This window comes from Eretmochelys imbricata, chromosome 16 (genome assembly GCF_965152235.1).
Source record: "Eretmochelys imbricata isolate rEreImb1 chromosome 16, rEreImb1.hap1, whole genome shotgun sequence".
NCBI lineage: Eukaryota > Metazoa > Chordata > Testudines > Cheloniidae > Eretmochelys > Eretmochelys imbricata.
Genome location: NC_135587.1, coordinates 26487655 through 26515322, shown reverse-complemented (window position 1 = coordinate 26515322; position 27668 = coordinate 26487655). Strand labels below are relative to the sequence as shown.

Genomic DNA, 27668 nt, shown 5'->3' with positions numbered 1-27668 from the left:
GTCCGCATGGCTGCCACAATGACATCCACCTAATCTGTTTTAAAGGACACGCACCAAAATATTTTGTTTGTTTAGGGCGGACAGCTGGCAAGTGCTCTTTAGAAGTTATCTGACCAACAATGTATCAAAGTGCTCTTTACCTGTCTTCTGCTGCCGTTCCACAACCAGCAGTTCTCATATTTTATCCTTCAAGAGCAACAAACTCAGCTGTGGCCAAGGCGAATCATCATCAGCATGTTTCAGAGTAGCAGCCGTGTTAGTCTGTATCAGCAAAAAGAGAAGGAGGACTTGTAGCACCTTAGAGACTAACCCATTTATTTGAGCATAAGCTTTCGTGAGCTACAGCTCACTTCATCGGATGCATCAGCAGCATGGTACCTGAAGATTTCTTCTAAATAAAAAAATGCACAAGAGCAGGATTTCACTCACTGAAACTAGAGTTTTGGCTGAGATAAAATCAGTTGCAGTGATATCTATAAGTTTATGGCCTTCACAAATTCACTCAAAGGGACTTTGGCTACATGGTATGCACATTCTGATGGCTCCTGTGCAGGGTTTAGCTGATCGCCATATTTGGAGTCAGGAAGGAATTTTCCCCCAGGGCAGATTGGCAGAGGCCCTGGGGATTTTTCACCTTCCTCTGGAGTGTGGGGCACGGATCACTTGCTGGAGGGCTCTCTGCACCTTGAAGTCTGTAAACCATGATTTGAGGACTTCAACAGCTCAGACATAAGTTAGCGGTTTGTTACAGGAGCTGGTGGGTGAGATTCCGTGGCCTGCGTTGTGCAGGTCAGACTAGAAGATCATAATAGTCCCTCTAACCTTAAAGTCTACGAGAGTCCACCACATTTTGCATAATACTGTCTTTATATGGACACCATGACAGCAGGTGTTCAAACCCCAAAAGCTACAAGCACTGCTTAATAAAGATCCATCTGGTGTGTGGCACAGGATGATGTATAAACATATCTAATATATAAATTCATATATAAATATATTTCCATCTGGGTGCATGACACAGGATTTTGTACAAACTGAGCTTGTGTGAAATGTGATTCAGAAGTTGCCTACAGAGGAATTTCACATAAAATATAAATGATAATCCTACGCAGTCACTTTCACCAGAGGTGACTTTGCCATGGCTGGATTAGCAGAGAGATCTCTAGCTATCATTACACGTGTCCTGTTGAACTGCCCAAATATACCGTAAATTATTTTTCAGAAATCACAAATAACTGACAGACTATGGCTTTGCCAGGTCAGCCATTGGCTAGTGGCACAAAACGCTGCCACACTCCCATGCCCACCTCTGCTCCTGAGGGGCTGAAATGGTAGGAGTTTTTAAAAAGCTGGTGCAATTTGTGCAGCGGGGTGCCAAGCTCCTAAAACAGATAGCGCTGTGTGTCCTATGCATGGCTGACTCTAACCTGCCCCACCGCAGGCCTCTCTTTGAGCAGGCAGATGTCTTCCATCTCTAAGCAGAACTTGAAGAGGGCTTTCGATGGAGTATCTTGTAATTCAAAAGGTTTATGTTTCAGTGGCACTTACACAGCAGAAAACTTATTGGAGGCAAGAACCCCAAGGGGCATCAGCATATTGGCCTGAAACACCCTGTTTATTAACTTCAGTGAGATAGCTACAGTGGTATTAAAGCACATCCAATTAGCGAGGACTGCAGGAATATTTGCACTCTTAAATCTCTTACTTTCTGAAAGGGTTAAAGCTTATTATTAGCATATAATTTACAGGTCCTTTCTCCCAGGAAAGAAATAATGCACAGTAAATGCCACATTCATTTTAATAATACATGTTACAGTCTGTGCCCAACATCTGCACAAAGGTAAAGCAGACAGATTTTTGTGACATGTCCCACTCTGCCATCCAAACACAGGCTCTTTGTTTCTTAAGTGACGGAAGGTTTAATCAAGAAAGCAGGCAATTCATCAATCGAAACAAGGCTGCTTGCACGGCCCTGACAGCACACACATGGTTTTATACAGAGAAAACCTGGCCACCTGTCAGCAGCACCTTTTACATCAGGATATACAAATACGCAGGGCGATCAATCCTTCAGCCCTGCCCATTCATTTCTTAGTTTTCTTATTATATTTTTCTTTATGCTAGATGTTGTTCTCATTCTTCGCAGGGATAGATGGTGAGACAAGGCGAGCTATGGCTGTTTGTACACTATCATAAAAATTTATATACCCTTAAAGTGACTTATTTGAGCACCATTATTATAAATAATTTTTCACCTCATTCAGGAATTTTCCCTGTAAGCTATTATCTGTGGCTGCATGAGAGGGCTCTCTCTCTCTGTCCTTGTAGCTTTGATAAGCCAAAGCAATATGCTCAGGGATGCTGAGGTCTGAAATGAAGGCAATATGTAGTCACAACAACATCTTAATTAAATTGAAGGCTATGAAAAAGGACTATGTTGTAAAATACTGAGCAGCATTGTCGATGGATCTGTCTGGAATGAGGCATTCCCTGTCCTAATGGGTGGTCATTTGAAAACGTATAATAAAACTCAATCCACTGTTTGGTGCCATGCTCCCAACAGCATAGGAGACCCTTTGCAGATCCAGTCATATATAATCCTGGCTCTAAAGATGGGTGCTCCAGTCCTGGGGTGTGACAAGGCGGGGAGAAAACATCTTGTGTGTGAAAAAGAATAAAGTGATTCCAGACAGAGGCCCTGATCCTGCACCAGAGCTCTGTGCAGGGAAACCCCGAGCAGCATTACAGATTTGGGGTCGTATTTTTCTATATACAGCAAATCTTGAAGATTCATTTATTGCTCTAACTTGCAATCAAGAATCTTTTTTTTTTCTGTCACCCAACATTTAATTGCTGAGAGTGAAAATGTCCAAAGATCAACCAACCAACCAACTTTCAGCTCTATTTTCACCTTAATTACAGATCTGGAATCATTTAATTATTACAGAGATAATGGCCAGGTCCAATGTTGTCATGCCAACTTACACCATCTGAGGGCAGGGCCTGGCTCTGTACGTTCAGAATATGCACTACGTGTGCTCTTTTTTACCCTCCTTGGTGTAACATACACAGATTCCCTTCCACCCTCCTTTAAAAAAAAAATCTATACCAATTGGCTGAAATTTTTAATATGGGTGATGGAGATAATTATACATATTATGAAATTGATTAACTGCCCATCTGCTATTTAAAAGAGGACTAAATTAAAATTGCAATGGCAGGGAAGCAGATATTCAAAAATCATTAATTATTTGGAATTGCTTTTGCTTTCCTGGGATGTCAGAATTGTGCAATAAGAACAGCCGCCATTTCAGTGAGCGCCAGACAGAGCCAGCGCCTCTCCATCAGCAGCATTAGCCACCTTTCACTTCTGTACCACTGCTAATGGGAGCTTACAGAAGTCGGCAGTGTCCCATGTAAGCTGGCCTCTACAGGGGGCTGGAAAACAAAAGCACAGCCCAACCAATCAGGGAGCCTCCACCCTGGCTCCATCCTCCTGGAGGATTTCTCTCTAGGCAATCTGACTTTCCCACAGCAGTTCCTAGTCAACTTTCCGGAGTCGCTGCTAATGCCACACGAACTGGAACTGCCCAGGCAGCAAAGGCTCACTGTACCACACTGCGGCCCCAGGCTTTCACCTGAGTAACTGCTCATTAAGAAAGATGCAGGAAGCAAGCTTTCAGAGGTGCAAATGTCCAATTATTGGATAGCAATACAGAGACTGCAGACTGGATTAGTCCCAAGGACCATCTGGCCCAGGACATGGTCTCCCACAGTGGCCAGCGCTAGACTCTGCAAAGGAAGCTTTAGTGGTTAGAGACTGGCTTAACCTGTTAAAGAAGGACATTGCATCTCCCTTCCACCACTCTGCTAGCCATTGTTATATATTTTAGGTAACAATCATGATGCAGCAGGCAAAGCCACACTTGGGAGGTTCTTAGTAAATCCCTAACCCTTTATAAACTAGGCATTTTTAAATAACTGACTGCCTGGAAATGACAAATCATCAACACAAATCTGTCGCTCAGGGCTGCAAGGGACAGAAAGGTAAAATCAGTCTGGGATTATGCTAAAGGAAAACCATGACACTATGACAGAAAGCAATCAGACTTTCCTGGCTTTTAGTGGTGGTGTCTTTGCTCATTACAACTTTCTTGCAAGTCGTTTTTTTTCTTTTTTAAATCCTTCATTTACTGATAATCATCCTAAATGAAGTTTTAGGACTGGGAATATCACAAGCTAATGACAGAACCCTGCACTGGGAGAATACAGAATGTGGCTAATTCAGAATTTCCTTGGCTCTGTGGTTCAGGGAAAAGCCTGGTTATTGTCCCTTTCAAAGGGCATTTTGGAGCTAATAGGTAGTTAGAGAGGCAGCAGATTTCACAGATGCCTATCTGCCACTGTCCCACTGACTGCTTAGCAAAGCAATATTTAGACCCACTAAATTGTTCAGATAGCTACATTTCTGCTAGTCCTAAGAGGCTTGAAAGAACAATGCAGCTACCTGTAAATAGAATTACCTTCAACCAACTGAAAAGAAACAGGGAGTCAGGCTCACATGTGTGCAGGTCGGGAATGCTACAAAGTTAGCGACTGGTGAGGACTCAGACTCCCAGTGAAAGGTGTATGATCTTCTCAAATACCGCAGCATAATGCTCTGCTCCTCAATAGAACTGGGATCCAGGGAGAGCCTGGCATACAGCAGCTACCAGCATGTGGAAACAGCACCGAAGCGGGGGGCTACATTTGCAGAACCCCCAATAAGCAGCCGGGGACACAGTATTTCCTTCTAATCCAACGCTGACCTGGCCCAATAAAACATCCAGGCTCCGTAACACCCTCCCCGACACTTTCTAGAGTAGCAGCCAGCCTTGACTTTCAGTCTATTTTGATTCCCACCCAACAGTTCTAGCCATTCTCCTTTGAAGGATTCTGCTTCACTGCCAGTATCTACTGCGGTCTCTCCTTAGACACAAGCTCTTAAACTGCAAGAAGCAAGTACAAGACCCGCAGCATGTCACAATCAGTATCCTACCTGTGCAAATCTAGACCCCAGCAGAGTAATCAGGTGTGTACATTCGTAAGTTTCCTGTTACCATAGCCCTGTAGCAAGAGACTAACGCTGTACTGTAGATAAAACTGACTGACTGCAAATTACATAGACAGAACAGGACATTTTTGAATGGCTACCACTGTGTCCGGATGCTAAACGTGCCTTTGTAATGTGAAGCACTCAGAGGGAATGGTCACAGACAGCACCTAATCAAGGCTGCCGAACAGGCAGCGATGGTCAGACGGCACACCAAGACGCCTGTCAACGCACAGGAGGTTTCACATCACTAGACCTTTTCTGTGGAAACGTTCACAGCTGCAATAGCCATTACAACAAACAGAAGCACCGCATCTTGTATTACAATAGGCCTGGAGGAGGACTGGCAAGCAGAAAAAAAAGTTACATACTTTGATTGAAATTTGTGCAAACACTGAAGCCTATTGCTTTGCCTGGTTTTATAGGCTTGTTTTGCACTTTGCCTGTAAACATCTGGTGAAATATTCAGGGTCTGTATAAAATAGGTCATCTTTCCATGCTCGTTCTGCTGCCGGAAGCAGCAGTCCCCAGGAATTCCTACGACCAAGGGGTCTCTCCAGCAGCTTTCAGGCAGAAATATTGCTTCTCTGCCTGCGGGCGCCTGTTGGGCTCATGAGGTGTCGGTAAGTGAGAACTCATGACCTTCCCTTCCTCCCTCTAGACCGGTGTGATGTGAGCACAAGAACATGCTTTCCCTTACAGAGCCAAATCTATTAGAGCAGAAGAGTAATGAGAAAAACCAGTCCTGACATGAATTATGCCATTGTTATATTCCATACATTCAGGAATCTGAAGCTGCAGTTTTAGCAGGAGATTATCTTTTAAATAACCGTTTGATGATGGTACATGAATTAATGCCATGTTCCTGTGTTAGAAGTGTCACTCACCATTAACAGAAAGATCCTGTGGATGGCACAGGTTTGCCACCTTTTCCTCCCTTACGATGCGCAAGCACAATATACTCTATCTTACACCCACTGAATTCATGGCTGGTTTTCCTGGGGTCCCTATCGGACCTGTAAATCCACCATAATCTAGTGAGGCAGCCAATTTCCTGGCCAGATTTTGGCACAATAAATTTTAAATCCAGATATTTTCTTCCTTTTGTGAAAGTGACACAACTAAGGGAACACTAAGGCTAATTAGCTTTTCACCAAGGCTACCACAACAGTTTTAAAGGCCTGAAATTAGTCTAGGGAAAAGCACTTGAGAAAATCATTTAAGTCTGATATTATTCTGAACCGTAGCGGTTAGTGCAGGATATGATTTTTTTTGTGTGCACACACACACACACACACACACCCCACCCTGTATGTAGACAGTTAACATAAAGAATGCCATCTTGGCATATAATACGTAACATTATTCAGAAGTTTGTAGGACCACTACATTTATTATTGCTGTGGACTACAAATGGCTTCCAGACTACACTGCTCTTGGCTCCACAGTGACTGGCTCTGTGAGATTTTATATTTATAAAAACTCCCCTCACAACCTCCTAGTTGCATCCAGGCAATTCCAGCCTTGTATCTGAGTGTCAAGATGGGTTGCCAGGGCAAAGGTTTAAAGGGGCTCAAAAATGAATTAGAGAAGTTCATGGAGGATAGGTCCATCAATGGCTATTAGCCAAGATGGTCAGAGATGCAACCCCATGCTCTAGGTGTCCCTAAACCTCCAACTGCCAGAAGCTGGGACTGGATGACAGGGGTTGGATCACTCAATGATTGCCTGCTCTGTTTGTTCCCTCTGAACCATCTGGCACTGGCCACTGTCAGAAGACAGGATGCCGGGCTGGATGGACCAATGGTCTGACCCAGTATGGCTGTTTTTGTGTTCTTTCTGGCCCAACCATCACCACAGAAATAAAGAATCTGTAGACAAAAGTCCTCCTGAAATGGGTTTGCATAGGTGTCAGCATGGGCCGAGCTTTAGGCCCAGTACCGACATGGGATCATGTGCAGGGACCGAAATATTCTGCGCTGGCTGGTTATTTTCATTTATACACATGCATGGTCTCGTTCCTGCTCATGGTATTTACATATGTATTTAGTTGTTCTTTCATTTACATGCATACTAGAGCTAGTATGAGGGGAAAAAAAAAAATCAGGAAAAATATTCATTGACATTTTTTCCACATTGAAATTTGGAGACTTTTGACCAGCTCTAGTATGCTTAGGCCTGCCCCAGATGGCACATAGTGCCATTTTCTGAATAAATAGTCAACGTGTGCTCATATCACATATGTGGTTCGTGCACGGGATTCTGGTGTCTCTCTCTTCCAGTATCCAAGACGTCTGGGGAAAGAGCATGAAAGGCCCCAGTGCTCCTGAAGAGAGAGAGATTAAGGCCACTCTGGAATTTGCAGATAATGGATGGAAATAGGAGTACGCCCCCCACCCGGAAAAAAAGCTAGAGAGGTTCTAAAAGTAACAACCTCCTTAAAACCAAAGAGTGTCTAGTTTTTGATTTATCCCAGAGGAGGTGAGGAAATTTATGCCGTGCCTGCACACACCACACTGAGTGTGCAGGAGTTCGGTTATTTTATTTTCACTATATGTGGTGGGTTTGTTTGTTTTTTGGGTGGGGGTGGGAAGAAACCGGAGCAGTGTCTATGCGGAAACCGGGCTTATCACACTGAAAGAAGTGTCCTGTAAGCATGGAAAGAAGCTATGGGTTTTATGAGGTAAATAAGGGGAGGTAAGCTAAGGATCAGGGCAAAGTGGAGAGGAAGAAAGATACGTAGAGGTGTTAGACTGACAAAAACTACCTAGAAATCCCACTCCTAGCACCCATACTCCCACCGGGCTCCACTGTTTCCAGTGAACAATGGCACTCACTGTTCCTAACAGTTGTGCCTGAACATCCTCTGGAACTAATTTGCATCCCACATGTTTTTGATGCTTGAGTGACAGAAATCTTGGAAGTCCAGTGCATGGATCCCACACCTCTTTCCTTTTTATGCAGCCAGGACTGCTCTATTTGGTTAGACTTTCTGATTAAGCTGACAGAGCATAGTATAAGAGAGAGTCATCACTGCATACACTAGCTTACCTGATATGGCGTATAAATTTGAGTGCTGGTGTTCAAAGTCGAGTCGGGAGTTGTTACTTTTGCCTCGAAAGCTCGCGGGAAGCGTCAGAGATATGTGCCTGGTGAAGAGAGGGGGGAATGGAGATGACATTATTACAGAGCAGGAGAAGATGCTGCTATCACCCCATTCCTTAACCTGATGATAATTCCTGTGAGCTCAAGTGGTAAACTGCGAGCAAAAGGCAGAGTGGGCCCAAATCACAGGAAAGTGACAGAGCTGGTGACCCACCCACTCACTTGCCCCTGAGAGCAGCATGGAGCGGTATGGGGCAGGTGTCAGTTTTTCATGAGCATTCCCTTGACTTATAGAAGTGTCCCCATGATGCACTACTAACAGTCTGCAGGCAGGCACTGAAGGAGCTAAATGTGTATCTTTCAAGCAGTCAGTGGATGTCTATTACAACTGTGGGTCTGGATTTCTCTGTAAGATAAAGCCCTGTGACCTTGCTACATCCACAAATACAATTCCTGGGCAGATGTTTTTTAAACTTGACAGCCCACTGCATCCTCCCCTCAGCAACTCAGGCTTGATTGCTCCAAACAGAACCCAAATGTACGAGGTGGTTTCCTCCAGCCCCACACTCGGAGAGGCCCAGCATTTTCCATCTCACCCTTTCCATACTGCCCTTGAGAGACCAACTAAACCCTGCCCCAGGAAAACGCTCCACAGAGCTGCACGTGGTCGCCAGCAACACAGGCCGCGGCTGGTAGGAGCAGCAACACGAGGCTCCCTCCCGCCCACTTAGTTAAAAAACTTTAATTAAGCCTTAACTTCAGCACATGCTGTAAATAAAACAAGCCTGCAGAAATGAAGTCAGGGCCATTTCAATAGCTCAGCATTTATGAACTATTAAAAGAAAATCGCACATGCTGTAGGGAATGGTGTAGAGAGTGGGCTAGAGAATGCAGGCAAGCTTCCCAGAATCCCCGTCTGCCACAGGCTAGGAGCTGGAAGTAATGCTCAGGGAGCCCCAGTACTAGTAGGTACCAGGGCCAGAAATGCAAGTTCTGTCTTGTGGTCATTTGCAAGCAGTTGATTTTCAAAATCTGGAGTCTGGGGGTGTGATTATTCACACAAGCTGTTTGGCAACAGAGAAAAAAACCTAAACCTCCAACCTGACAGCCTCTAACCAGTGAGGGTAAGTTTTTAGGTTCCATGCTCCTTGCACTCCCTGTTCAAGAAACCAGGCAGGGAATCATGGCCCCATGACATCTGCTTCATAATCCTGTGCTGGATCCTATTTACCAGCCAGGCCGCCTCTATTAATGGCGAACTGACCAACTCTCCAATTTACTATTCTTCAGGTGGATAGGAAGAGAAGGTCACAATTTCTCCTGCCACCTGATACGTCTAAGTGAACGCAGAAGAAAATTTTATTTTGTCCCCTAAACCAGTCTTCATACTTGATTCAATTAATGTGGTCACTAAACTAGAGAGATAGCTTCATCCAAAGCCCTTCAGTTACAGAATACATTTTATTAGGAGATGATATTTGCTAGCTATAGATTTATATGCTTTGATGGGAGATTCAAGCTTTTCCTTTTTAATTTAAATCTATATTTTCTACTGCTGATTCTAGGTCTGTGTGAATTTTTATTAAATGTTATCATTAATCTTCTGGACCCAGTTGCCACATGTAATGAAGATGCTTCTCTCTTCACAGCAAAGACTTAGTCTAGCATGAAGGGAAGAGGCAGCAGCTGTCCATTTCATACATTTAAAAGCTACATAAACAAGGGAAGATACTTTGCAGTGCCCATTTGCCAGAAAACAAGGTAGTGCTTTCCCCATCACAAATACCATATTGGGGGGGGGGGGGGGGAGAAATGCATCATGTACTCTCCAGCAGAGAATGTCTGGCCTGTTTTTCAGGCCAAGGAATTTTTATTTATTAGATATTTGTTGGAAAAAAGCTACCTTTAAAAACAGGACACACTCCTACAAACCAGAGAAACAGCTTTAAAAACAACGATAATGGTTGTGACCCTCTGGGATAACATTGCTTTGAATTAATGTGTACTTCCAAACCTATTTCCAAGTAAACATTAAAACAAATAACCAAAAAGGCCATGTGAAAACATTTTCAAATTTAGCCAACAGTTTTCTATTGAAAACTCTGACCATGTGGGGCTTTTTGCCAGTATCAGCCCCAGCCCAGTTACACCACTTCTATGCGTTATGCACTTTCCCTTGAGTTTTTAATGAAATTGTCCAGGAATTTACTGATGAGCCACTCAGACAATTAACAACGAGGGACAACTGAATGTCTCTTGCTTATGTTGGGGGTCTGTTCTCTTCTTCCGCATGCATACACAGTAACCCCAATGGGAGATTCACAGGGAGAAAATAAGTCAGAACTCCAAAGGGCACATCTCTGAGCAACACAATTTAAAGGCTTACTGTAGCCTGATGAAATCCAGAGTACAGAGCGCATGGAAGTCACCAGAGATTAACAACGTCTGTCGACAGAGATGCTGGATCTTCTCCAAGGGGAGATTACTCTTCAGCAAAAAGACCTCAAAAGAAGACAGAGCCAGCCCACACTCCAGAGTCAGGACATGCATATCTTAGCAACCAACCGGGCTAAAAATGATGGGTTTACCAGAGTAATTCATAGTACCCATTGTGAAAGCAAATTATGAAGTTGTTGAGACCATAACCTTCTACATACCTAAGAACCTTCAAATAAGAATTTAATTCAATCCTTGGGTTGGGACATACCCAATGAACAAAGTACCTGACCATCACCACCATTTCCTGGCAATTCACACCAAGCACCAGGTTCATAAGTGCCATATGCTAAGATGGTGTATACATTCCACCAGCGTAATTAAAATGAATTGCTCTGACTCAAACAGACTCAGCCCACATACACTTGAGCATGGCAGTAGAGAAGCACATATCCAGCTCTTGGCTCGTATCTCAGCACCATCTCCAGTTTATTCTTAATCTTAAACACATCAGAGTTAAACTCTGAACCTAGAGCACTCAGCCACACCTATGATGAATAAATTATGAATATTAAAACTGAACCTACAATTTGAAACTTGCTTTTGGTGAGCATTCAAGCCCATAACTTTCTTTTCACATGTCCATGTGCAGTGATGGCACCTCAAATGTTAGTGGAGTATTCATTTAATAATACTAAATAATGGGCACTGTCAAATAGGAGGAGGTTTTCAAATAAATACAAATGTTTTTGGATTCTCTCTCCCTTCTTCACTCAGCTCTTTTGTGAACATCCATTCTTTCTGATAGCCAAATGGGATTTCGTCATTTAGAATAAAACATGGTGCAGGGATTGGATTTAAGAGCCTCTCCAAGGAGGAAATTGAGTTTCCAGACCACAGGACAGGAGCTAGTGCCATTTCTAGTGCAAGATCAGAACTTTAAATTCTAATTTAAAAAAATGTGACATGGGGTGGCGGGGGGGGGGAGAGAAGGGAAACACAGTCTAATTTATTTTAAATTAATGCAAACATTTGGCCAGGATCAATATAACTCATACCTACTAACTTGATTGCATAATGAATTTTCCTTATGGGTTGTGAAAGCCAAATCATTTTGCATTGTAGAAGGAAAAAAATAGACTGCCATCGAAAAAAGCAAGAAAATCCCAATTACAAACTCCCCAAGTTCCTAAACACGTATCGCGAAAGCATGTGCAGCTCTGTGGCATATGGCAAATCAATTACTAGTTTAAATTTTAAAACAAAAACATGGCAAATGTGTTGCAGAAATAATCAAGAACAACGGTTTGGTTTAGATTACAGTGGCCACTAGAGTTTTGAATACAATTAATCATCATTCCAGGCAATGGGAAGCCATATTGACACTTATTCCTCATTTGAATATTTAATTAGGGTGAAGTTCTTCATCAAATTATCACAGAACTGGGAGGAAAGCCTAGAAGATTTAAACAATTAGACTTTAACCCATTAGCATCTGCTCACCTGTGAGCTGAAGAACTTGCACCCCACTCCTGTGAAGGAAGAGCACATTCAGACAGCAGAACAGGAATTGGGCATAATCCCTTTATTAGAAATACAGGAGGAAAGCTCTGTGGGCACTTAACATACTGTGGGTCCTATTCGGAGACGCCAGACGGAAGGCGGTTTCTTGAACTCCATTCATGTTAATCTAGAGGGCTTGGACTTTTATTTAGATATTGAGAGTTTCTTTTGTGCACAGCCTGACTAAGGACATGGGCTCCCTTGTAATGCACAATTGGGTTTGTGCTGCTATGATTGTTAAATGCCCTTCGGCAAAGGGAGTGGGGAGCCCACTCTTGGCAGATGCCCAGGCCATGGCAAGTAGGTGCTAGAAGGAGATAAATGGATAAACACTGGGGGCAAGAGAAGGAGTTTCTTGCAGCAGTTGCCACCAGGGATGAGTCACACTCCCTTGAGGCCGGGAGCAGAGATGTCCCGGCAGGGGACCGGTGGGTGGGAGACAGATTGTGGTAATGCTGGTGCTCAGCAGCGGTGCCCGGTCTGGAGAACACAGCCACAGGCTTGCCAATGGAGCCGGGCTGCGACTCTCGCTCAGGGCAAGGATGCAGAGCCAGCTGGACACTCTCAGGCCGGCCTATCGAACGCGACAGGAGCTCGGAACACTGCTCTCGGACACAGGTGCGGGGACAGCCACTCTCAGCACCAGCGGCTGCTGTGTAGCAAGCGTCGGACTATGCCTGCTCTCGGCTCACCCTTCCCGGCAGGGCCCGTAAGAGACACCTACACTGCAGCTGGGAGGCGTGACTCCCCACGCGGGGCGGCAGCAGCTTGGGCTAGCCACCTGAGCTTGGAGCTAGGGAGTCAGGTGGCCTTGGACCTGGGTGGCTAGCCCACGCCACTGGCCTGGCCATAGCCTGGTATGGTTAGCACGCTGGCCCGAACGGAGCTGGCGGGAGTCTGTGCCGGGAGCAGACACACCCAGGGGCTCAGCAGGGTGCAAATCATGCTTAGCCAGCAGAAGCAGTGTCCCGAGGGAAGGACCTGGGATTCCTGACCCTTCATTGCCCTTGTTCTGTCTCTCTCCCCCCTGTGTGGGAAGAGAGATCTCAGAGGCTTTCAAACCTGCTCTTTGCACCAGTGTCTCAGGGCTCCTCACTCCCACCCAGGCTCAGGTCGCAGTGCAGGGCGCACAGTCAGGGCTACAGAGCCTGTACAGCCTACGTCCTCCCTCTCTGCAGAAGCCAGCTCCTCTCTGGAATTCTGAAACTTTCCTTTGTATGTTACATTAATCCATATAAGAAAATCTCTTTTAATGAGGAGTGATATAGTTACTAACTCTCTAGAGCCACAATTAGAGCAAACTAATTGAACTTGTGTTTTGACACACTTTCCCAATTCACGAGTGCTGCATGACATATTCACAACAGTGTTGCTGCACAGCCATGGCGACAGCAAAATCATTAGGCTAATAACGCTTATTTGCATTCTTATCATGCCAGCAGCATGCCATTAAATACTGTTTCAGCCATTGCTCGTTTACTCTGAAAGTTTCCACTGAAAGATATTAACAGTAATTATTAGTACGTTAGTGGAATCTCTCCTATTAAGGAACAACAACTCACATTAACATACACGAATGCCAATTATTTTTCTTCAGCATCTCCACACCCCCCCACACACTCCCAAAAGTCGTCCCCCTCCATATTATAAAGTGACAAAATGGACTTTGGAGAGTGAGGAACGCCTACTCCATTGAGACTGGAAATCAGGCTTTCAAAACAATTCTCTTGAACACTGGCAAATGAAAGCAGATTGATTTAACATGGGCACTAAAATACACATATTCTGGAAAAACATTTTCTCAAAAAATTAAATATTGACAATTCCAGAACAATCCATGGTGGTAACAAACAACAACAACAATTCAGTGCTGGTTTGCTTTAACCAATCTCTACTTCAGATGCTCTTTTACTCATTAAACTCATGGAACAATTCAACAAACGGCAGCAACAAAAATGGCACGTGACAGGCGAAGTCGCCAGAGCCCGTCAAGAGAGAGGTATGTGTAATGCACATATTATGGCCAGTTTTCGGATGCGTATTTTAGAGGCACTCCAACAAACAGGCCAAGGGTTGCCCAACAGTTCCAAACAATAGTTATTAATGACTGTCTGCAGAAAGGTGATGAATTGCTCCTGAAGTTAGGGAGCAAATACTTATAAAAAGTAACAAAGGATTGTGAGGGGAAATGCCAGAGAGCCAAGGAAGCTTCAGAATTCACTCCAAAGTATCACAATGGACACCAGTATAAACAGTGGTGACTTTAACTTCCAATCAGCTCAGGTGCAATGTGGTATAGAAGTCAGTCAAGACACAGAGCTCTGACTCATGCTGTTTAGTAAACCAAACCCATGTTGTGTAACACTAACGAGGAGCAGTGCTGTGCTTTGGGGTGCCGTGTGCACTTCCATCATTTATTTTATATGCACATAAGGACCTGTGATGCAAAATTTGTAGAGCCACACAGAAATACTGCCAAATAAAACTGCATCATCTTCCACATTCAATGACTGTTACCAGAAGTTCTCACCTCATTCGCAATGCAGGACACTGTCACTGTGCACTTGGCTACCAAAGCTAAAAACCCACCCACAAGATAATAGTTTCAAGCCCAGCGTATGGACTGGGAAAGAGTTACGTGTCGATGCCGCGTGGCTAGAAGTCAAAGGATTCCTTAAGCAAGTGCTCGCTTCTCAGGATAGGCATCTCAGGTTACAGTTTGAAGAAAACATGAAAGCAGATTTCCACCGTATCCAAAACCCACATCTACGATATTTATTCACAGCCCTTCACTCTTCTTGCACATGAGCATTGCAATGCTACAACACCTACCTCACAGGTGAAAGAGCTGCAGTGAGAAACAAAGACTGGAAGGTGGAGAATTATCTAGGGAACGGCTTTCATTCCAGACAATCACATAAACCCAAATATTTAAATACTTTCTAAAACCTCACTGACCCTTTGCCTAAAACAAGCAACATATGGGCCCTGTAAGTATTTCATCTCATTCCAAACTGCCAAAATATCCTATTTCTCAAAAAATCACTGAGCGTTGGGGATGCCAGACTCAGATTTAGAGCCGCCCCTCTGCATGAGTGTGCAAAAAAGGGAGTGAGTGATTCTTCCCACTGAATTGTAGATTTACCTACCACTCTCTCAGAGCTGGGCAAGGGGGAGAGGCACATGCCCAGAGTGTCGGCACAATGCACCTTTATTCAGCATGACTTCACTTCTGCTCACACTCGTACGCTGCGTACATGGGACACTAGAGTCACGATTATTTTCCTCAAGCTAAAATAATCACTTGTAACAGGAGTAAATGGAACACAAATAGACAGTCATAACAGGGAGTGCCTGGTTTAGTGTACGAAAACCACAATCCAAAGATTTGGGCTCACTGCAGAGTGTAGCTCTTACAGCTTGCTCTATATGGAGGATTTGTTTATGATGAGAAACATTTAAAAAAGCAGAATATAACAGCTGCCAAACAGGGAGAAGAAAAAACAAATCCCACCAACCCTCTGCATTTAATTTACCCAACTTGAAAGTCTGAGCTGGAGCCCATTCAAGAACTGTAAGTTGAGGACTGCATGAAAGCGCTTAGACCTCAGACTGTAAATACGAAGGGCTTAGGAAGTTGTTGTGTTAGTTAGATGTACAGTCTGGTGTCTCTGGAGGCTGCAATGGGAAGTGTGCGCAGCTTTCCACAGCCTTCGTCTCTAGAATTAGTAGTTTTCAACTCTATGGAAAATGAAATTGTGTTCAGGGATGGGGGCAGAAAGGAGCAAACCGCAGAAATACTCAAAAGATCAAATTATGCACCATAAGCTTCCATAGTGAAGATTTAAATACTATCAAATCAGTCATAAAATAACAAAGCCCAAATTCACAAGCCTCTCTCAGAACTAAACGCTTCTGTTTGCAAAATACACCATGAGTCTGTTTGAAGAGGAGAATATGGGCCTGATCCAAAGCCATTGATGTCAATGCAAAGATTTCCACTGACTTCAATGGGCATTGTAGGATCAGGCCCCAAATCACTAGAAACAGCAGCCTCATTCCCACAAAGCCTTTTAAACAAATACCCAACATTTACAAGGCCATTTCCCCAAGAAATCACACACAGGCACCTCCAGGAAGAGCACTGCCAGGCCTTTAAACAGTCACTAATGAGAGTCTAAAACCAATAAACTCTAGAAATGTTTTGGAGAAAAGTAAAAATGATGAAAGTGATTGATGGAAACAGCTCCTCCCTGAACATACCCTCACGTACTTCAGGGTGAAAGAACAATTAGATCCACAGTGGCAGAGATTACATTAACCAGAGGACACCGCTGCAGTTTTAGAAACAAACTCCCAATTCCCCAAAAGGGCTTATTTAACAACTAAGCACACAGCTCCTTTGCATGAATACTACAAGTCGTATTCAATGATCCCAAATGACACCACAGTGGGAAAGTGCCTTTAGGAAAAGCGTTCTCTAAAGAAAAACAATACTGAGAAGACTGAAGCTTCTTCAGTCTGCGTAGTCCCGAATATTTCTCCTGCCACCCTCAAAACGAGCTGACTAAATCAAACTTCTCTTAACTGCAGTTAATGTCTTTCTTTCTCAGCTGCTTTGGGGGATACTTGGGGCTAGGAACTGCTCAGACTGTTTCAACATTTCTTCCTAATCACCATCTACCATTGAAACATACTGGACTTTAACCCATTTTTGCACTTCATGTGGCAGAGCCGGAGGCAAGTCATGCAGGGTTAATTCAAGTTTCATAACAAACCTTTAACAGGAAACAATCCCTAAAATGACCGTATGCCAACCTGCCTTCCCATCCTCTGCTCATGCAAACTGTTCTCAACATATTTCTTACGCAACAGGGGGCACACCTATCACGGATGTGCTTCTTTACAATGCACTTCCTACTGTGCCACCAAGTAGGGCTGTGGAAAATGCTTCCTCCTGGAAGTGTACAGTCTCTCGCGTTCTCATCTCACCAACCCTGCAGGTCTTTGTCTTCCAACAAATCCAAACTGAGCTCACCTGCTCGATGGCTTTTGGACCCATTCTCAACTTGACATATTTTTAGAATAAGTCAATTAATAAAAGACTAAGTATGTTCCCCCGTATTGTCACAATAAATGTGATTTGAACCTTTGGCTCAAAGGATATACGAGCTCATGTTTGATAAGCTATATAAGCTCAGAGAATGGGTTTGAAGTGCATGAAAGAGATTCAGATATTGCTACCTGTAAATAATTTGTGTTGATACTTTTAAAAAAAGATTAGGAACAGTGAAAGGCTTTCCTCTTCCACTCAATTCGTCTTCGCGCCAGAGAGACTGGCTCAGTATTACCCTGAGTTTAGTTCTCCGATGCACCACATCCACTGGAAGCATGTTATTGACTCCCATCCTGTATACTATAATGTCCCTACAGAAAGCCAAATGTTAATCACCTTTCAAGCTACATGCCACAGTTAAAATACCATCAATAAAACAAAACAATTAAAAATCAACAGACCCCAATGCCGGAAATCTTTGCAATCCTGGTCACAAACTCAGGTATGTTCAGGGGAATATGAGCAAAACTCAACTATTCAAAATATAAAAGTAGCAAGGGCAGAAAATTCACACATGCTGCTCCTGTTCCAAGAATTTACATCAAATACTTGCCACTCTCTTACCAAAACCAGACAGAGCTCTCTGGGTAGAACATCCACACCAGCTCTGTATGTCATTACAGCATGAAGCACTCAAGGGCACAGACTGCGTCTGTAGTCCAAGCAAAGAGGAAAAGGCATGCAGGCTGGAGGAGGCTGCAAACCCATTGCTAGGAAGTTACAACGTTCATTTCATCGGCATTGCTACAGGTCTCTGATTAATTAGCTGTAACAATAGCTTGTGTTCTGGCATTCCAGCCCACTCGCCCCCTACAACAGCACTAGGTATAAAACCTCCAGGATTTTCCCAGGGAACTTGCACACTCACCATTCACTGGTGAGAGCAGCCCCATGGACTGAAGTCCTTTATTGGCAGAACAGGAACTGCAGGTTAGCAGCAGTGCACGCTCCCTCCCCCCCCATCTCCATTACCCTTCCATTGTGCTGTACACCCCACCCCAAGAAAAAAATTTAGCCTTCACGACCCAGTTGATCCATGGCCTCTCGGCTGAAGCGGCCTACGCAGGGGACCTCTGCTGGTGGTTTCTGTAATCCGTCCACCAGGACCAGACAGGCCCCCTGCTAACAAGCTTCTGCCAAGGAGTGACTGGGCTAAATTTGCACCAGGGACCTAGAAGCGAAAGGCTCCATCTCTCCACACCAGTCCCTCGCTCGTTTTTAATTCAAGAGGAGACGAAACAAGTGTTCCAGATACCCCAGGCCAAACTGCCTAGGAGGTGGAGAGGGTAAGCTCTGAAGGTGGATGGAGGGCTCAGAGCCCTTTTGGCCTGAATGCTCTGTGAGCCCAGCAGTGGTGAAGCATGATCTGAATACAAGATGATTGCAGCACAATTCTCCTTTCCCCTAGTAAGCCATTAACCTTTCAGATGACAGCCCTGCAATCGGAATGACTGAACAATTCTCAGGGTCAGCGCAGATCTACATTCTCAAAACCTGACAGCAACATGCAAAAGTTGTGACTGAATCGCGGTCTCGCTGAGAGTAAGATTAAACGCGTGTGACACATCTTCTGCAATCAAAGTGTTCCATTTCCCAAAGTATCTGCCACAGATTGATAACATCCATGCAAAAAGTTAAGTGCAATTATGTCTGTCATTGTAAAACACACTTCAGCAGCACTGAGTGACATCTTGCTGGAAGCTGACAAATTGTTAGAAGACTGTTTGAATGACTGTGGTGGAGGCTCCAGCAGCATCTTGGGAAGGAACTTGGAAGGCACTTGCTAACCAAGAAGCCACACACGCTGAGGGAACATAACGGCTCTGACAGCAGCCGATACACAGGCCTCAGCAAGCGAGATGGCTTTGGGGGAGCTCTGCCTGTGCTGGCAGGAAGTCAGAGCTCCCCCCAGAAAAGCGGAGGTTAGATTTAATGAGAGCACGAGAGCAGGGCAGAAAGCTGAACTCATACACAGTTGAGTTCGGAACTACAGGCTGGGGCAAACTTGTAATTAAACTTTTGCCAGTGCTCATTCCCTAAACACCAAACTTGTGACTCTGCCAGTCTCTGGCACACACGGCAGTGCCCAGTGATCCCCATGCCATTCACACATAGCAACTAAACAGACGTCCTCAGAAGGCAAGGCTGAAATATTTATCATTAGCACCCGCTTTCAGGAACCCCCACTCCAAGTGCCCTAAGGTGCAGCGATCACTGTGCTGTGTTAGCACTAACTTATACAAGTGAAGTTACTCACAACAACCCTCTCGACAAAGCTGCTTTTATTTGCTGAGTGCTAGGAAACTGCATAGCAAACACACCTAGGAAAGCAGTTTAAAGCTCCATGTGCAACATTCCTGTTATAGGCGACTCAAGTCAATGGAATGGATTTTTAACACTCGCCTCTTGGATGAGAAACTGCAGGTGGATTTCTCCACACTGCCCACAGCACAGAATACAGGGAGAAAAACCCTGGGGTGACTTGATACCGTATCATCCTACAATGCACAAGGGCAGCTCATCAGGTCGCACTCCACAGTGCAACGTCTCAGCCTCACCGGCATACGTGGGCCTTGGTCTAAGAGACCAGAAGCCCAGACACTTGTAATGGGGAATACCAAGGACAAGAGAGAGCCAAAGCGACACGAACATCCCCGCAAGAGGAAACATGCAATCCTTCCCCCTCCGTGCTGGCACGAGGAATTGTGCTCAACCCTTTGCCTCTTTCTGCTCTGCAGTTCTGAATAGATGCTCCATTGGAATCAATGATGTATTACCCCATAGTAGGAAGAGGGGTGTATCCTGGATGTTTCAAGCATGCTAGCGAACAGGGAGGTCCTTAAAGAAGAGCGCATAGGTTTGCTTCCACTGCAGGCGTCACTTTTTGAGAAACCCAGGATGCTGCCAGCCAGGCACTAAATACAAGCGCATGAGAAGACAGAGACTAATGTACTTTGGTACAGATTTCTTCTCTCTCTCTCTCTCTCAAAAGGGCAGGCACAAGCATAGTGTGAAGCCCACATTCTCAAGTCACTGACCACCTCTATCTGAGGACATTCAAGAGCAGACGATTTAGAAAAAGCTTTTGTTCATTCGATATCGGTACAGAACTGGAGATGGAGTTCCAAGTTCCCAACAAACTAGCAAACCCTAGTGCAAAAGAGTCCAGTGACTCCTTAACCCCCTCCCACTTTAACAGGAGGGGAGAGAGAAGTCCTGATGCGGGACTGAGTGTGAACGGCCTGAACAGAACCTCAGATGGACGAAGTAGCAATGCTGATCCACAGTAAGATGCCGAGCGGAACCTCTCCCAGAGCCACAAAGCATGTGTGATGGAATTATGACACGCCAGCATCACTAGAATCAATAATTAGCCAGTCTGCTGAACCTGCCCGGCACAGAAATGAAAACTGACATATTAAGAAGCCCTCCCATATGGAAAGACTCAGCTCTGCAGTAAATTACTGGAGTGTTCTGTTGTCTATCTGTACATACCTACAGTGTTAGCAAGCATTCCGAAGCACTGAGGACTCGCTGCATATTGCCCTGATTTAAAAGGTATTTTATAAAAGCGAGCCAGAAACTGAAGAGAATCCTTTCAAATATCTGACCAACCTAACAGCTAAATAGTACTAGTTGTGTACTGTGCTGTTCAGTGATTCTATCTCGGCGTTCACGGTCATTCAGAACAGACTTTTGCAGCTACAGTTGGAATATGCCCACATGGAATAAAATGGCAAACTGGCTGCAAGTGTGTTCTCTTATCTCTGTGGTCATGTTAAAATAAAAAGTTACTCATGACTACAATCTTCCATGGACATTAAGCTTGAATAAATTACTACCCTGTTGATAAAGTGTTAAAACAGCCGTTCAAGTAACATATGTTTCCTCTAATAAGAAATGTTTGCAAGGACCATCTTTATATACATTTCTATTTCTAAAAAATATATTGGATAATAAATAATCAATGTAAAAAAACTCAGACATGAATAGATGCCTTGAATGATTGGGCTGTTTTTATTCTGGTGTAAAAGTTACCTGTAAATCATACATGGTGCATGAGAGTAGGGCCAGCTACAGACAGGTGGTTTTTACTAGGAGGCATTAATGTAACATTCAATTATTCCACCGCATACTGGCTGTTTTAACTCAGCCAAATTAGAATACATTTTATATTGACTATTTTGACATTTGTTTTATTTGGTGAGTAAAACAAAACTGATCCAATTTCCTTGCAGCCATTGTAACCCATAAACTGTACAACAAGAGGTTATAAAATCTATAAGCCTTGTAAACACTTCTTTTCAGACTGTCGCTGATGCTCTGAGCTCCAATTCTGGCCCTGTTCCCAACAGCTCTGGAGCTATTCTGCAGCTCTCCCTGCTCAGCAATAAAGTGACCCTTCCACACTTCGTGATTAAGGACAGCCACTGACATTCTCTTGCTAAGATAATTTTTCTCTTAACCATGGAAATTTGTCTGCATGTTTCTCACAGACAGAAAATGAAGACATCTACTGTAAAGACAAGATGTCTTGCTTTGATCTCGCAGGGTCTTTGTTATTTATGCAGGTTGTGCCTAGTGCAATTTTGAAACAATACAATGGTTCCAGATAAAACAATCTGAGAACTCCAGCAGGACTCCTGTTTCTTATCTTATTTCTGATATCCCTGCTCTGAGGCGTGACCTGACGGCTCTGAATGGTGCATGGGTGCAAGTTGGGATCTGCAGCAAGGACTCCTCCCAGACAGCACAGGAGAAGAGATCTAGCACAACTTTTCAGTGAAGTGACTTGTCAAAAATAAGCCACAGAAGATGGTTGAGAAGTCCCCACAATACACTAGGTTATAAGCACACTTAGGGTCATGGGCATGCCTGTACCCAGATACCGGCCTTAACCAGGATAAAGTTACTACGTAGCCCCATTAGAAGCCTTTTTCAGGCAATTTTAAGACTGCCACTCTTTAAAACGCACAGAAAAGCAAAATAACCAAGGATATGGGTAGCATCTTCTAGCCAAACAATACACGGAACTTTGGACAATTTACAGTCTCCATGGAATTCCCACCTACCAATCTCCTCAGAAATATAAATCCCAAGAATTTCCTTTAATCTGCTAGATGTATTTGCAATACACTGAATGTGCTAACAAAACACTGACACTCCAAATATGTAAAAACCCACAGAGAACACGTTTCCCAATCGGGCTTGCCCGGACTATGAGTTCAGAGCAACTCTTGCACCATTGCGTGCAATGCTGCATTTTCATACCAAATGCCAATAATATAAATAATTCAATTCATTCTCTGCATGTGGGGTTGTTTAACACCACCCTCACCACTGGGCTTTGTGCAGGAAAATGTGGTAAATAATTGTAAGCTATAATTATACTCCTGTTACTATGACATATAAAATACACACTCACATATACTGCAAGAGCAAACCCATGACCTTCGCAGCGGCTCTACGGCCCTGCTGCTGCAGTTCCTTGTGTGAGGGTGGGTGGCTGGGTCTGTGCACAACGAATGGCAGCAGCGGGGCCTAAAATCACAGGTTCGGCCATGACAAAGAAAAGCAAACCACAGGCTTCAATTCTGGGGACTGGAAAAAAAATTGTTCCCCACTCTTATATAATAAGTCTGCAGTATCCACCAAGGGCATGAATGCTCCCGACTACCCTTGCCCCACTTTCCCGGGGGGGTGGGTGGTGGTGAGAGTAGCAGTCTAGCTGCACCACTGGCCTGCCCCAGAAAGGAGACTCCTAGGCACTCAGGTGAGACCAAAGATGCTTTATATTCAGTTAAAAACAAAGATACGGGGCACCTGTGTAAAGCTCCACGACACTGTTATTGTTTGCTGGGTATTGACAGTGTGCTCTTTGGTATACAGGACACAAAAGACAGGCAGTTTCGTGCTTGGAACTGTTTACCCTCTGACCCAGGCCGGCAGGCTACACAGGACCACCGGGCAGCCCACAGTGAATGCATTTTTGTTGTTGTTCTGTCAACTTTGCTACCTTCTCACCCCCATTCCATCCAGATGCCATCGATGCATGATATCCGCATAGCTTTCTGGGGACTAGCATCTATTCCCCCATCATATGAAGGTGGACCATATAATAATTTATACAGTGACAGTACCCACTGGTCACAGTCCCACTGGTTTGAGTGTTCTGCTAAAATACACAACATGGCATGCCCAAGCAGGAGAGAACCATAGAAACCACTGACAAGTGGCAGAACCTACCTAGGAAGGTTAGGAGCTGGTGTTGAAGCTGGTACTTGGGAAGAAGGTGTCACGGGTTGCGAGGAGTCATGGTTTCGTGGAACCCTGCCCATTCGGTACCAAATACCCATATTGTTAAGTTCCCTTTGTAAGTAACAGAGAAGTCATTAATGTTATTAGCAAATGCAGCATGCACACATGATATCAAAGTTTCACCAAGAAATATCTTGTGTAATAAGAACCAGGCTAATTGCCACATAGGATCAATTAATTCTCACACCAAGCAGAATAATACTTTAAACTTATATAGCACATTCCCGTCAATGATCTCAGAGCTTTTTCACAAACATTAACACTTGCAAACCCCCACTTAATTCCTGTAGGAAATTACAGTACATGGGTTTGGTACATGCTGCGGTATGGGAACGTACTCTTGATGAAGTGCTACTTACCCAATGAATGTGTACTGTGGAGGGGCCTGCTTAGATCTGCCCAGGATTCGGATATCACAAATAGCAGCCTCCGTAGAATCTCGAGGGATGAATTTGATGCAGAGCCTCTTCTTTCTGAAAGCTATTTCTTCTGTGAAAGGAAACCAGGATTAGAGGCTAGTTTTTATGCATGACCAGGGTATAAAAGTTATTTATTGCATCTTCAGATCTTATGCAGATAGTTATGGCAGGAATAGGAGGTGGACAGCAAATAAGTGTACAAAGCCATGCACTGACTGAGAGGAAATTTTCTAACCCTAGTCCTTTCGTGTGGCATGCAAGATTTGTTATTCAGCAGTACTTCTCTCCACACTATCATCTACAGAGAAGATTAGATACTACATACCACAAAGAATTATAGCCTCTGTAATAGAATTTGTCAGGCTGTTGTTTCCACGTCCTATATCTCTCATATGATTTACTTCACTTGTCTCATGGTAGCATTCACCACACCAGCCGGCAGAGCAATCTCTTGGGATTGCTGTGACGAACACGGTTTGGTAGCACATATGAAAGTCACCCGCATCATTGGTCAATCCAGGATCAAGATTTTCTTCACATGGCCATTCGTGCATATTAAATTCTTGTAAGTGCCCCCTACAGCCAGGCTCAAATTGGGAGCATTCAGCAAAGCGCTGTCACCTGGTGAGACTAGAGCGGTGGAGATGGAGGAGAGACTGGACCCCAGAGGATGGCACAGGAGAGGTTCATGCACTCGGACTCAGACCTCCTCAGGAACACCTCAACCAAATGCATCCAAGACCCTGTCTACACTGGGCTCTTTGCACCGGTATAGCTCTTGTAATGGTGCAACCCCCCACTGCAGATACGCTGCAATGGTGCAATTTACCCCAGGAAGTTACCAGGGTAAACTGACCTGGCATAACCCCGTTCTGTGTTCATGCAGTGTATCTGCAATGGAAATTTGCTTAGTATGGCTACACCAGGGTATATTTCCCTAGTTTAGCCAAGCTCTAATCTCTAATTGTACCAGAAGCTTCAGTCTTAAAGAACTGAGTTAATGGAAATGCATGCTCACTCTCCCAGCTGTGGTTCATTTTGCTACCATATGCTGGCCCTTCTAATCTCTGGAAGTCGGTGTACATTTCTTTGCCCTTGCTGCTGTTTATAACTCCTTCCGCTTTAGTATAACCTCTGAATCTCATTAGCTGCTTTAGCCCTATTCTAGCCTAGCAAAATATTTAATAAAACAGGATTTCACAAGCCTCCTGCACTCCTAGCCAAACCCATCTCAAGCCACTTTCTTCCTAGTGTCTGGCCATTGGAAGCACCATACTAATCTGCATCCCAGCACTGTACAGACAGTGCAGATTGTGACCCCATAGGGTATAAGGCACACCATTCAAAACACCACAGCCAACATCTTTAAAGGAGTTTAGCCACAGCTCCCAGTCAAGTCAGATGTATTTGTGGGTGCTCCGCTACTCTGAAAATCAGACCACTTTCATTTTGGTGTCTAAACATGGATTTTAGAAGCCTGGCTTTTGACTCCCACATTTCTAAACTTTGCTGAGATGGCCAGGGAGCAATACATTTAGTGTGTTGTATCATTAGCCCAGGAGACGACAAATGGAAACACGTAGCCACAAATTTTACTTTGAACAAAATGAGAGGCACTTGTTATTTTCCCCTCAGAATATCACAAAGCTGGTTTTATTGGCTTGTCTGCCAGGCTCTTCACACTTTGCTAAATTCCTCCATCTGTAGCAAACTCAGCGTCAGAGCTAGAACCGCTAATTACACGTGCTCATGGAGGCCGGGGAAATGCCCCACTTTGTTTATACAAACAGTGCATGGACTGCTGCACAGGACATGGTAAATGAATCACGCAGGCCTCTCCCGCTCTCCTCAGCCACCCATTACGTGAGTGTGATTTGGTTTAAAGTTATTCTCCAGCCACAACCCCATGGCCTTTCCTTGGTAAGCGATTGGCTCTACTCTTGCTCCACGTGTGCTCCGGAGCTCTCGGGGGCAGTGGCACTGGGAGGTCAGTAATGGGTTACAGAATCTTTTCTTTCTTGGTCACACCTATAAGTCAACCACAGGCTGGCAGTGACTGAACAACCATCCCCATGTACTGGAGATCCAGGTTAATTATTCACTGTGAAGCCCCTCACATTGAGCCCCTCCCTTTCAATTTACAAACTGGTCTGGATTTCATTAAGGGCTCTGCAAAAAGGACCTGCAAGTATGTGCACTGGCAGAGTGACTGCAGGCCCTTCCCACAAGCTCCAGCCACTGGCCTGAGAGTGGTTTGCAGAGCTGGGGCTCAGACCCCTTTTGTAGCACGCAGGGGGTGCAAGAGTCGGGCTTAATTGGTGCAGAGGGCTTGGGGCTGAGTGGATTTTTCTCCCCCAGATTACGTAGTTTATCTGGAAAGCTGTTTTTCCCTTGCAGGAATGAAGGGAGGATTTTCTGGGCATTCTCCTTCCAATTCATCTTGGCACTGATGAGAGAGGCTTATGTGGATCCCAGCTACCCAGTGCATGGGCACTAATTTGCTCATATCTGAGTGCTATCAAGTCGTATGTGTACAGTATAAGCACCACACACAAAGCTCAATACCACACTTAGCAACTGCTCCCAGAGAACCCTCCCCTTCAAAACCCCAGGGGGAATGAGAGGCTGATAAGAGAGGTGAGGCAGTGGCCCTTCAGCCATTTAGATACCTGGTGCCATCCCTTGTGTATCTAGGAGATCTAACACATTAGGAATAGTTAATGAAAGCGAGCAAGATAAGGACTATTACACAGCTGCATGCACCAGGACACATGCCGGGGAATAATTCAAGGAGCTCTTTTTAAGTGACTAATCCAGCTTTTGCTGTTTAAGTTTGACTCATCACAAAAGGTTCCTTTACAGCACTACTCAGAAGGGGGGGGGGGGAGGAGTCTTTGTGGCACCTTAGAGACTAACAAATGTATAGGGGCATAAGCTTTCGTGGGCTAGAACCCACTTCATCAGATGCATGAAGTAAAAGATACAGGAGCAGGTATAAATACATGAAGGGATGTGGATTGCTTTACCAAGTGTTATGTCAGTCTAATGAGATAAATCCATTAACAGCAGGATACCAAGGGAGGAGAAATAACTTTTGAAGTGGTAAGAGTATGGCCCATTACAGACAGTCAACAAGAAGGTGTGAGAAGAGACTCACCTTTTCCCAGCAGCTGAGCTTGTTTAACAGGTAACCAAAAGAGAGGTTCTGCCAGGTCTTTAAAAGCAGCTCTATCTTGCCAGATAGGTCACCTGACCCCATCGCATTGACCTGCCACCAGGACAGTTTGCAGCAGGGTCCTGGTGCTCTGCCCCAGGTGAAATCCTCTATCCCAGCTTCGCTGGGGTCAACAGATGAAGATGTGGGGCAGAAAGGCTGGGAGCCTGCTGAGCACCCAGCTCATGATCAACATTACCACACCGCCTTTGGCCAGACACAAGATGCCTTTTGGGCCTCACCTGCCCGTGCAAGATCCACCCCCGCTGGAAGGTGCAACGCTCCTGTGGGCAGTCAAGGCAGCTGCACTGAAAAGCCCCCAGCACATTTCTGCACAGCACAGCTCGGGCCCAGGCTCAATCTCACACGGCAACAAAATGCCATTTATTCCTCATCTGGCACCAT

At 44.6% G+C, this 27668-nt stretch overlaps 1 protein-coding gene across 4 annotated transcripts in view; it reads right to left on the bottom strand.

Annotated features, from left to right (window-relative positions):
- MVB12B (multivesicular body subunit 12B) overlaps positions 1-27668 on the bottom strand; it is a 99485-nt gene that overhangs the window by 45000 nt on the left and 26817 nt on the right. For all 4 annotated transcript variants that reach the window (XM_077835815.1, XM_077835814.1, XM_077835816.1 and 1 more), the window contains exons 5-7: positions 23990-24119; positions 23559-23681; positions 8144-8241 (exon numbers count right to left, since the gene is read on the bottom strand). In XM_077835815.1, coding sequence (XP_077691941.1) covers positions 8144-8241; positions 23559-23681; positions 23990-24119 — 351 coding nt within the window. The remainder of the gene's footprint in view (positions 1-8143; positions 8242-23558; positions 23682-23989; positions 24120-27668) is intronic.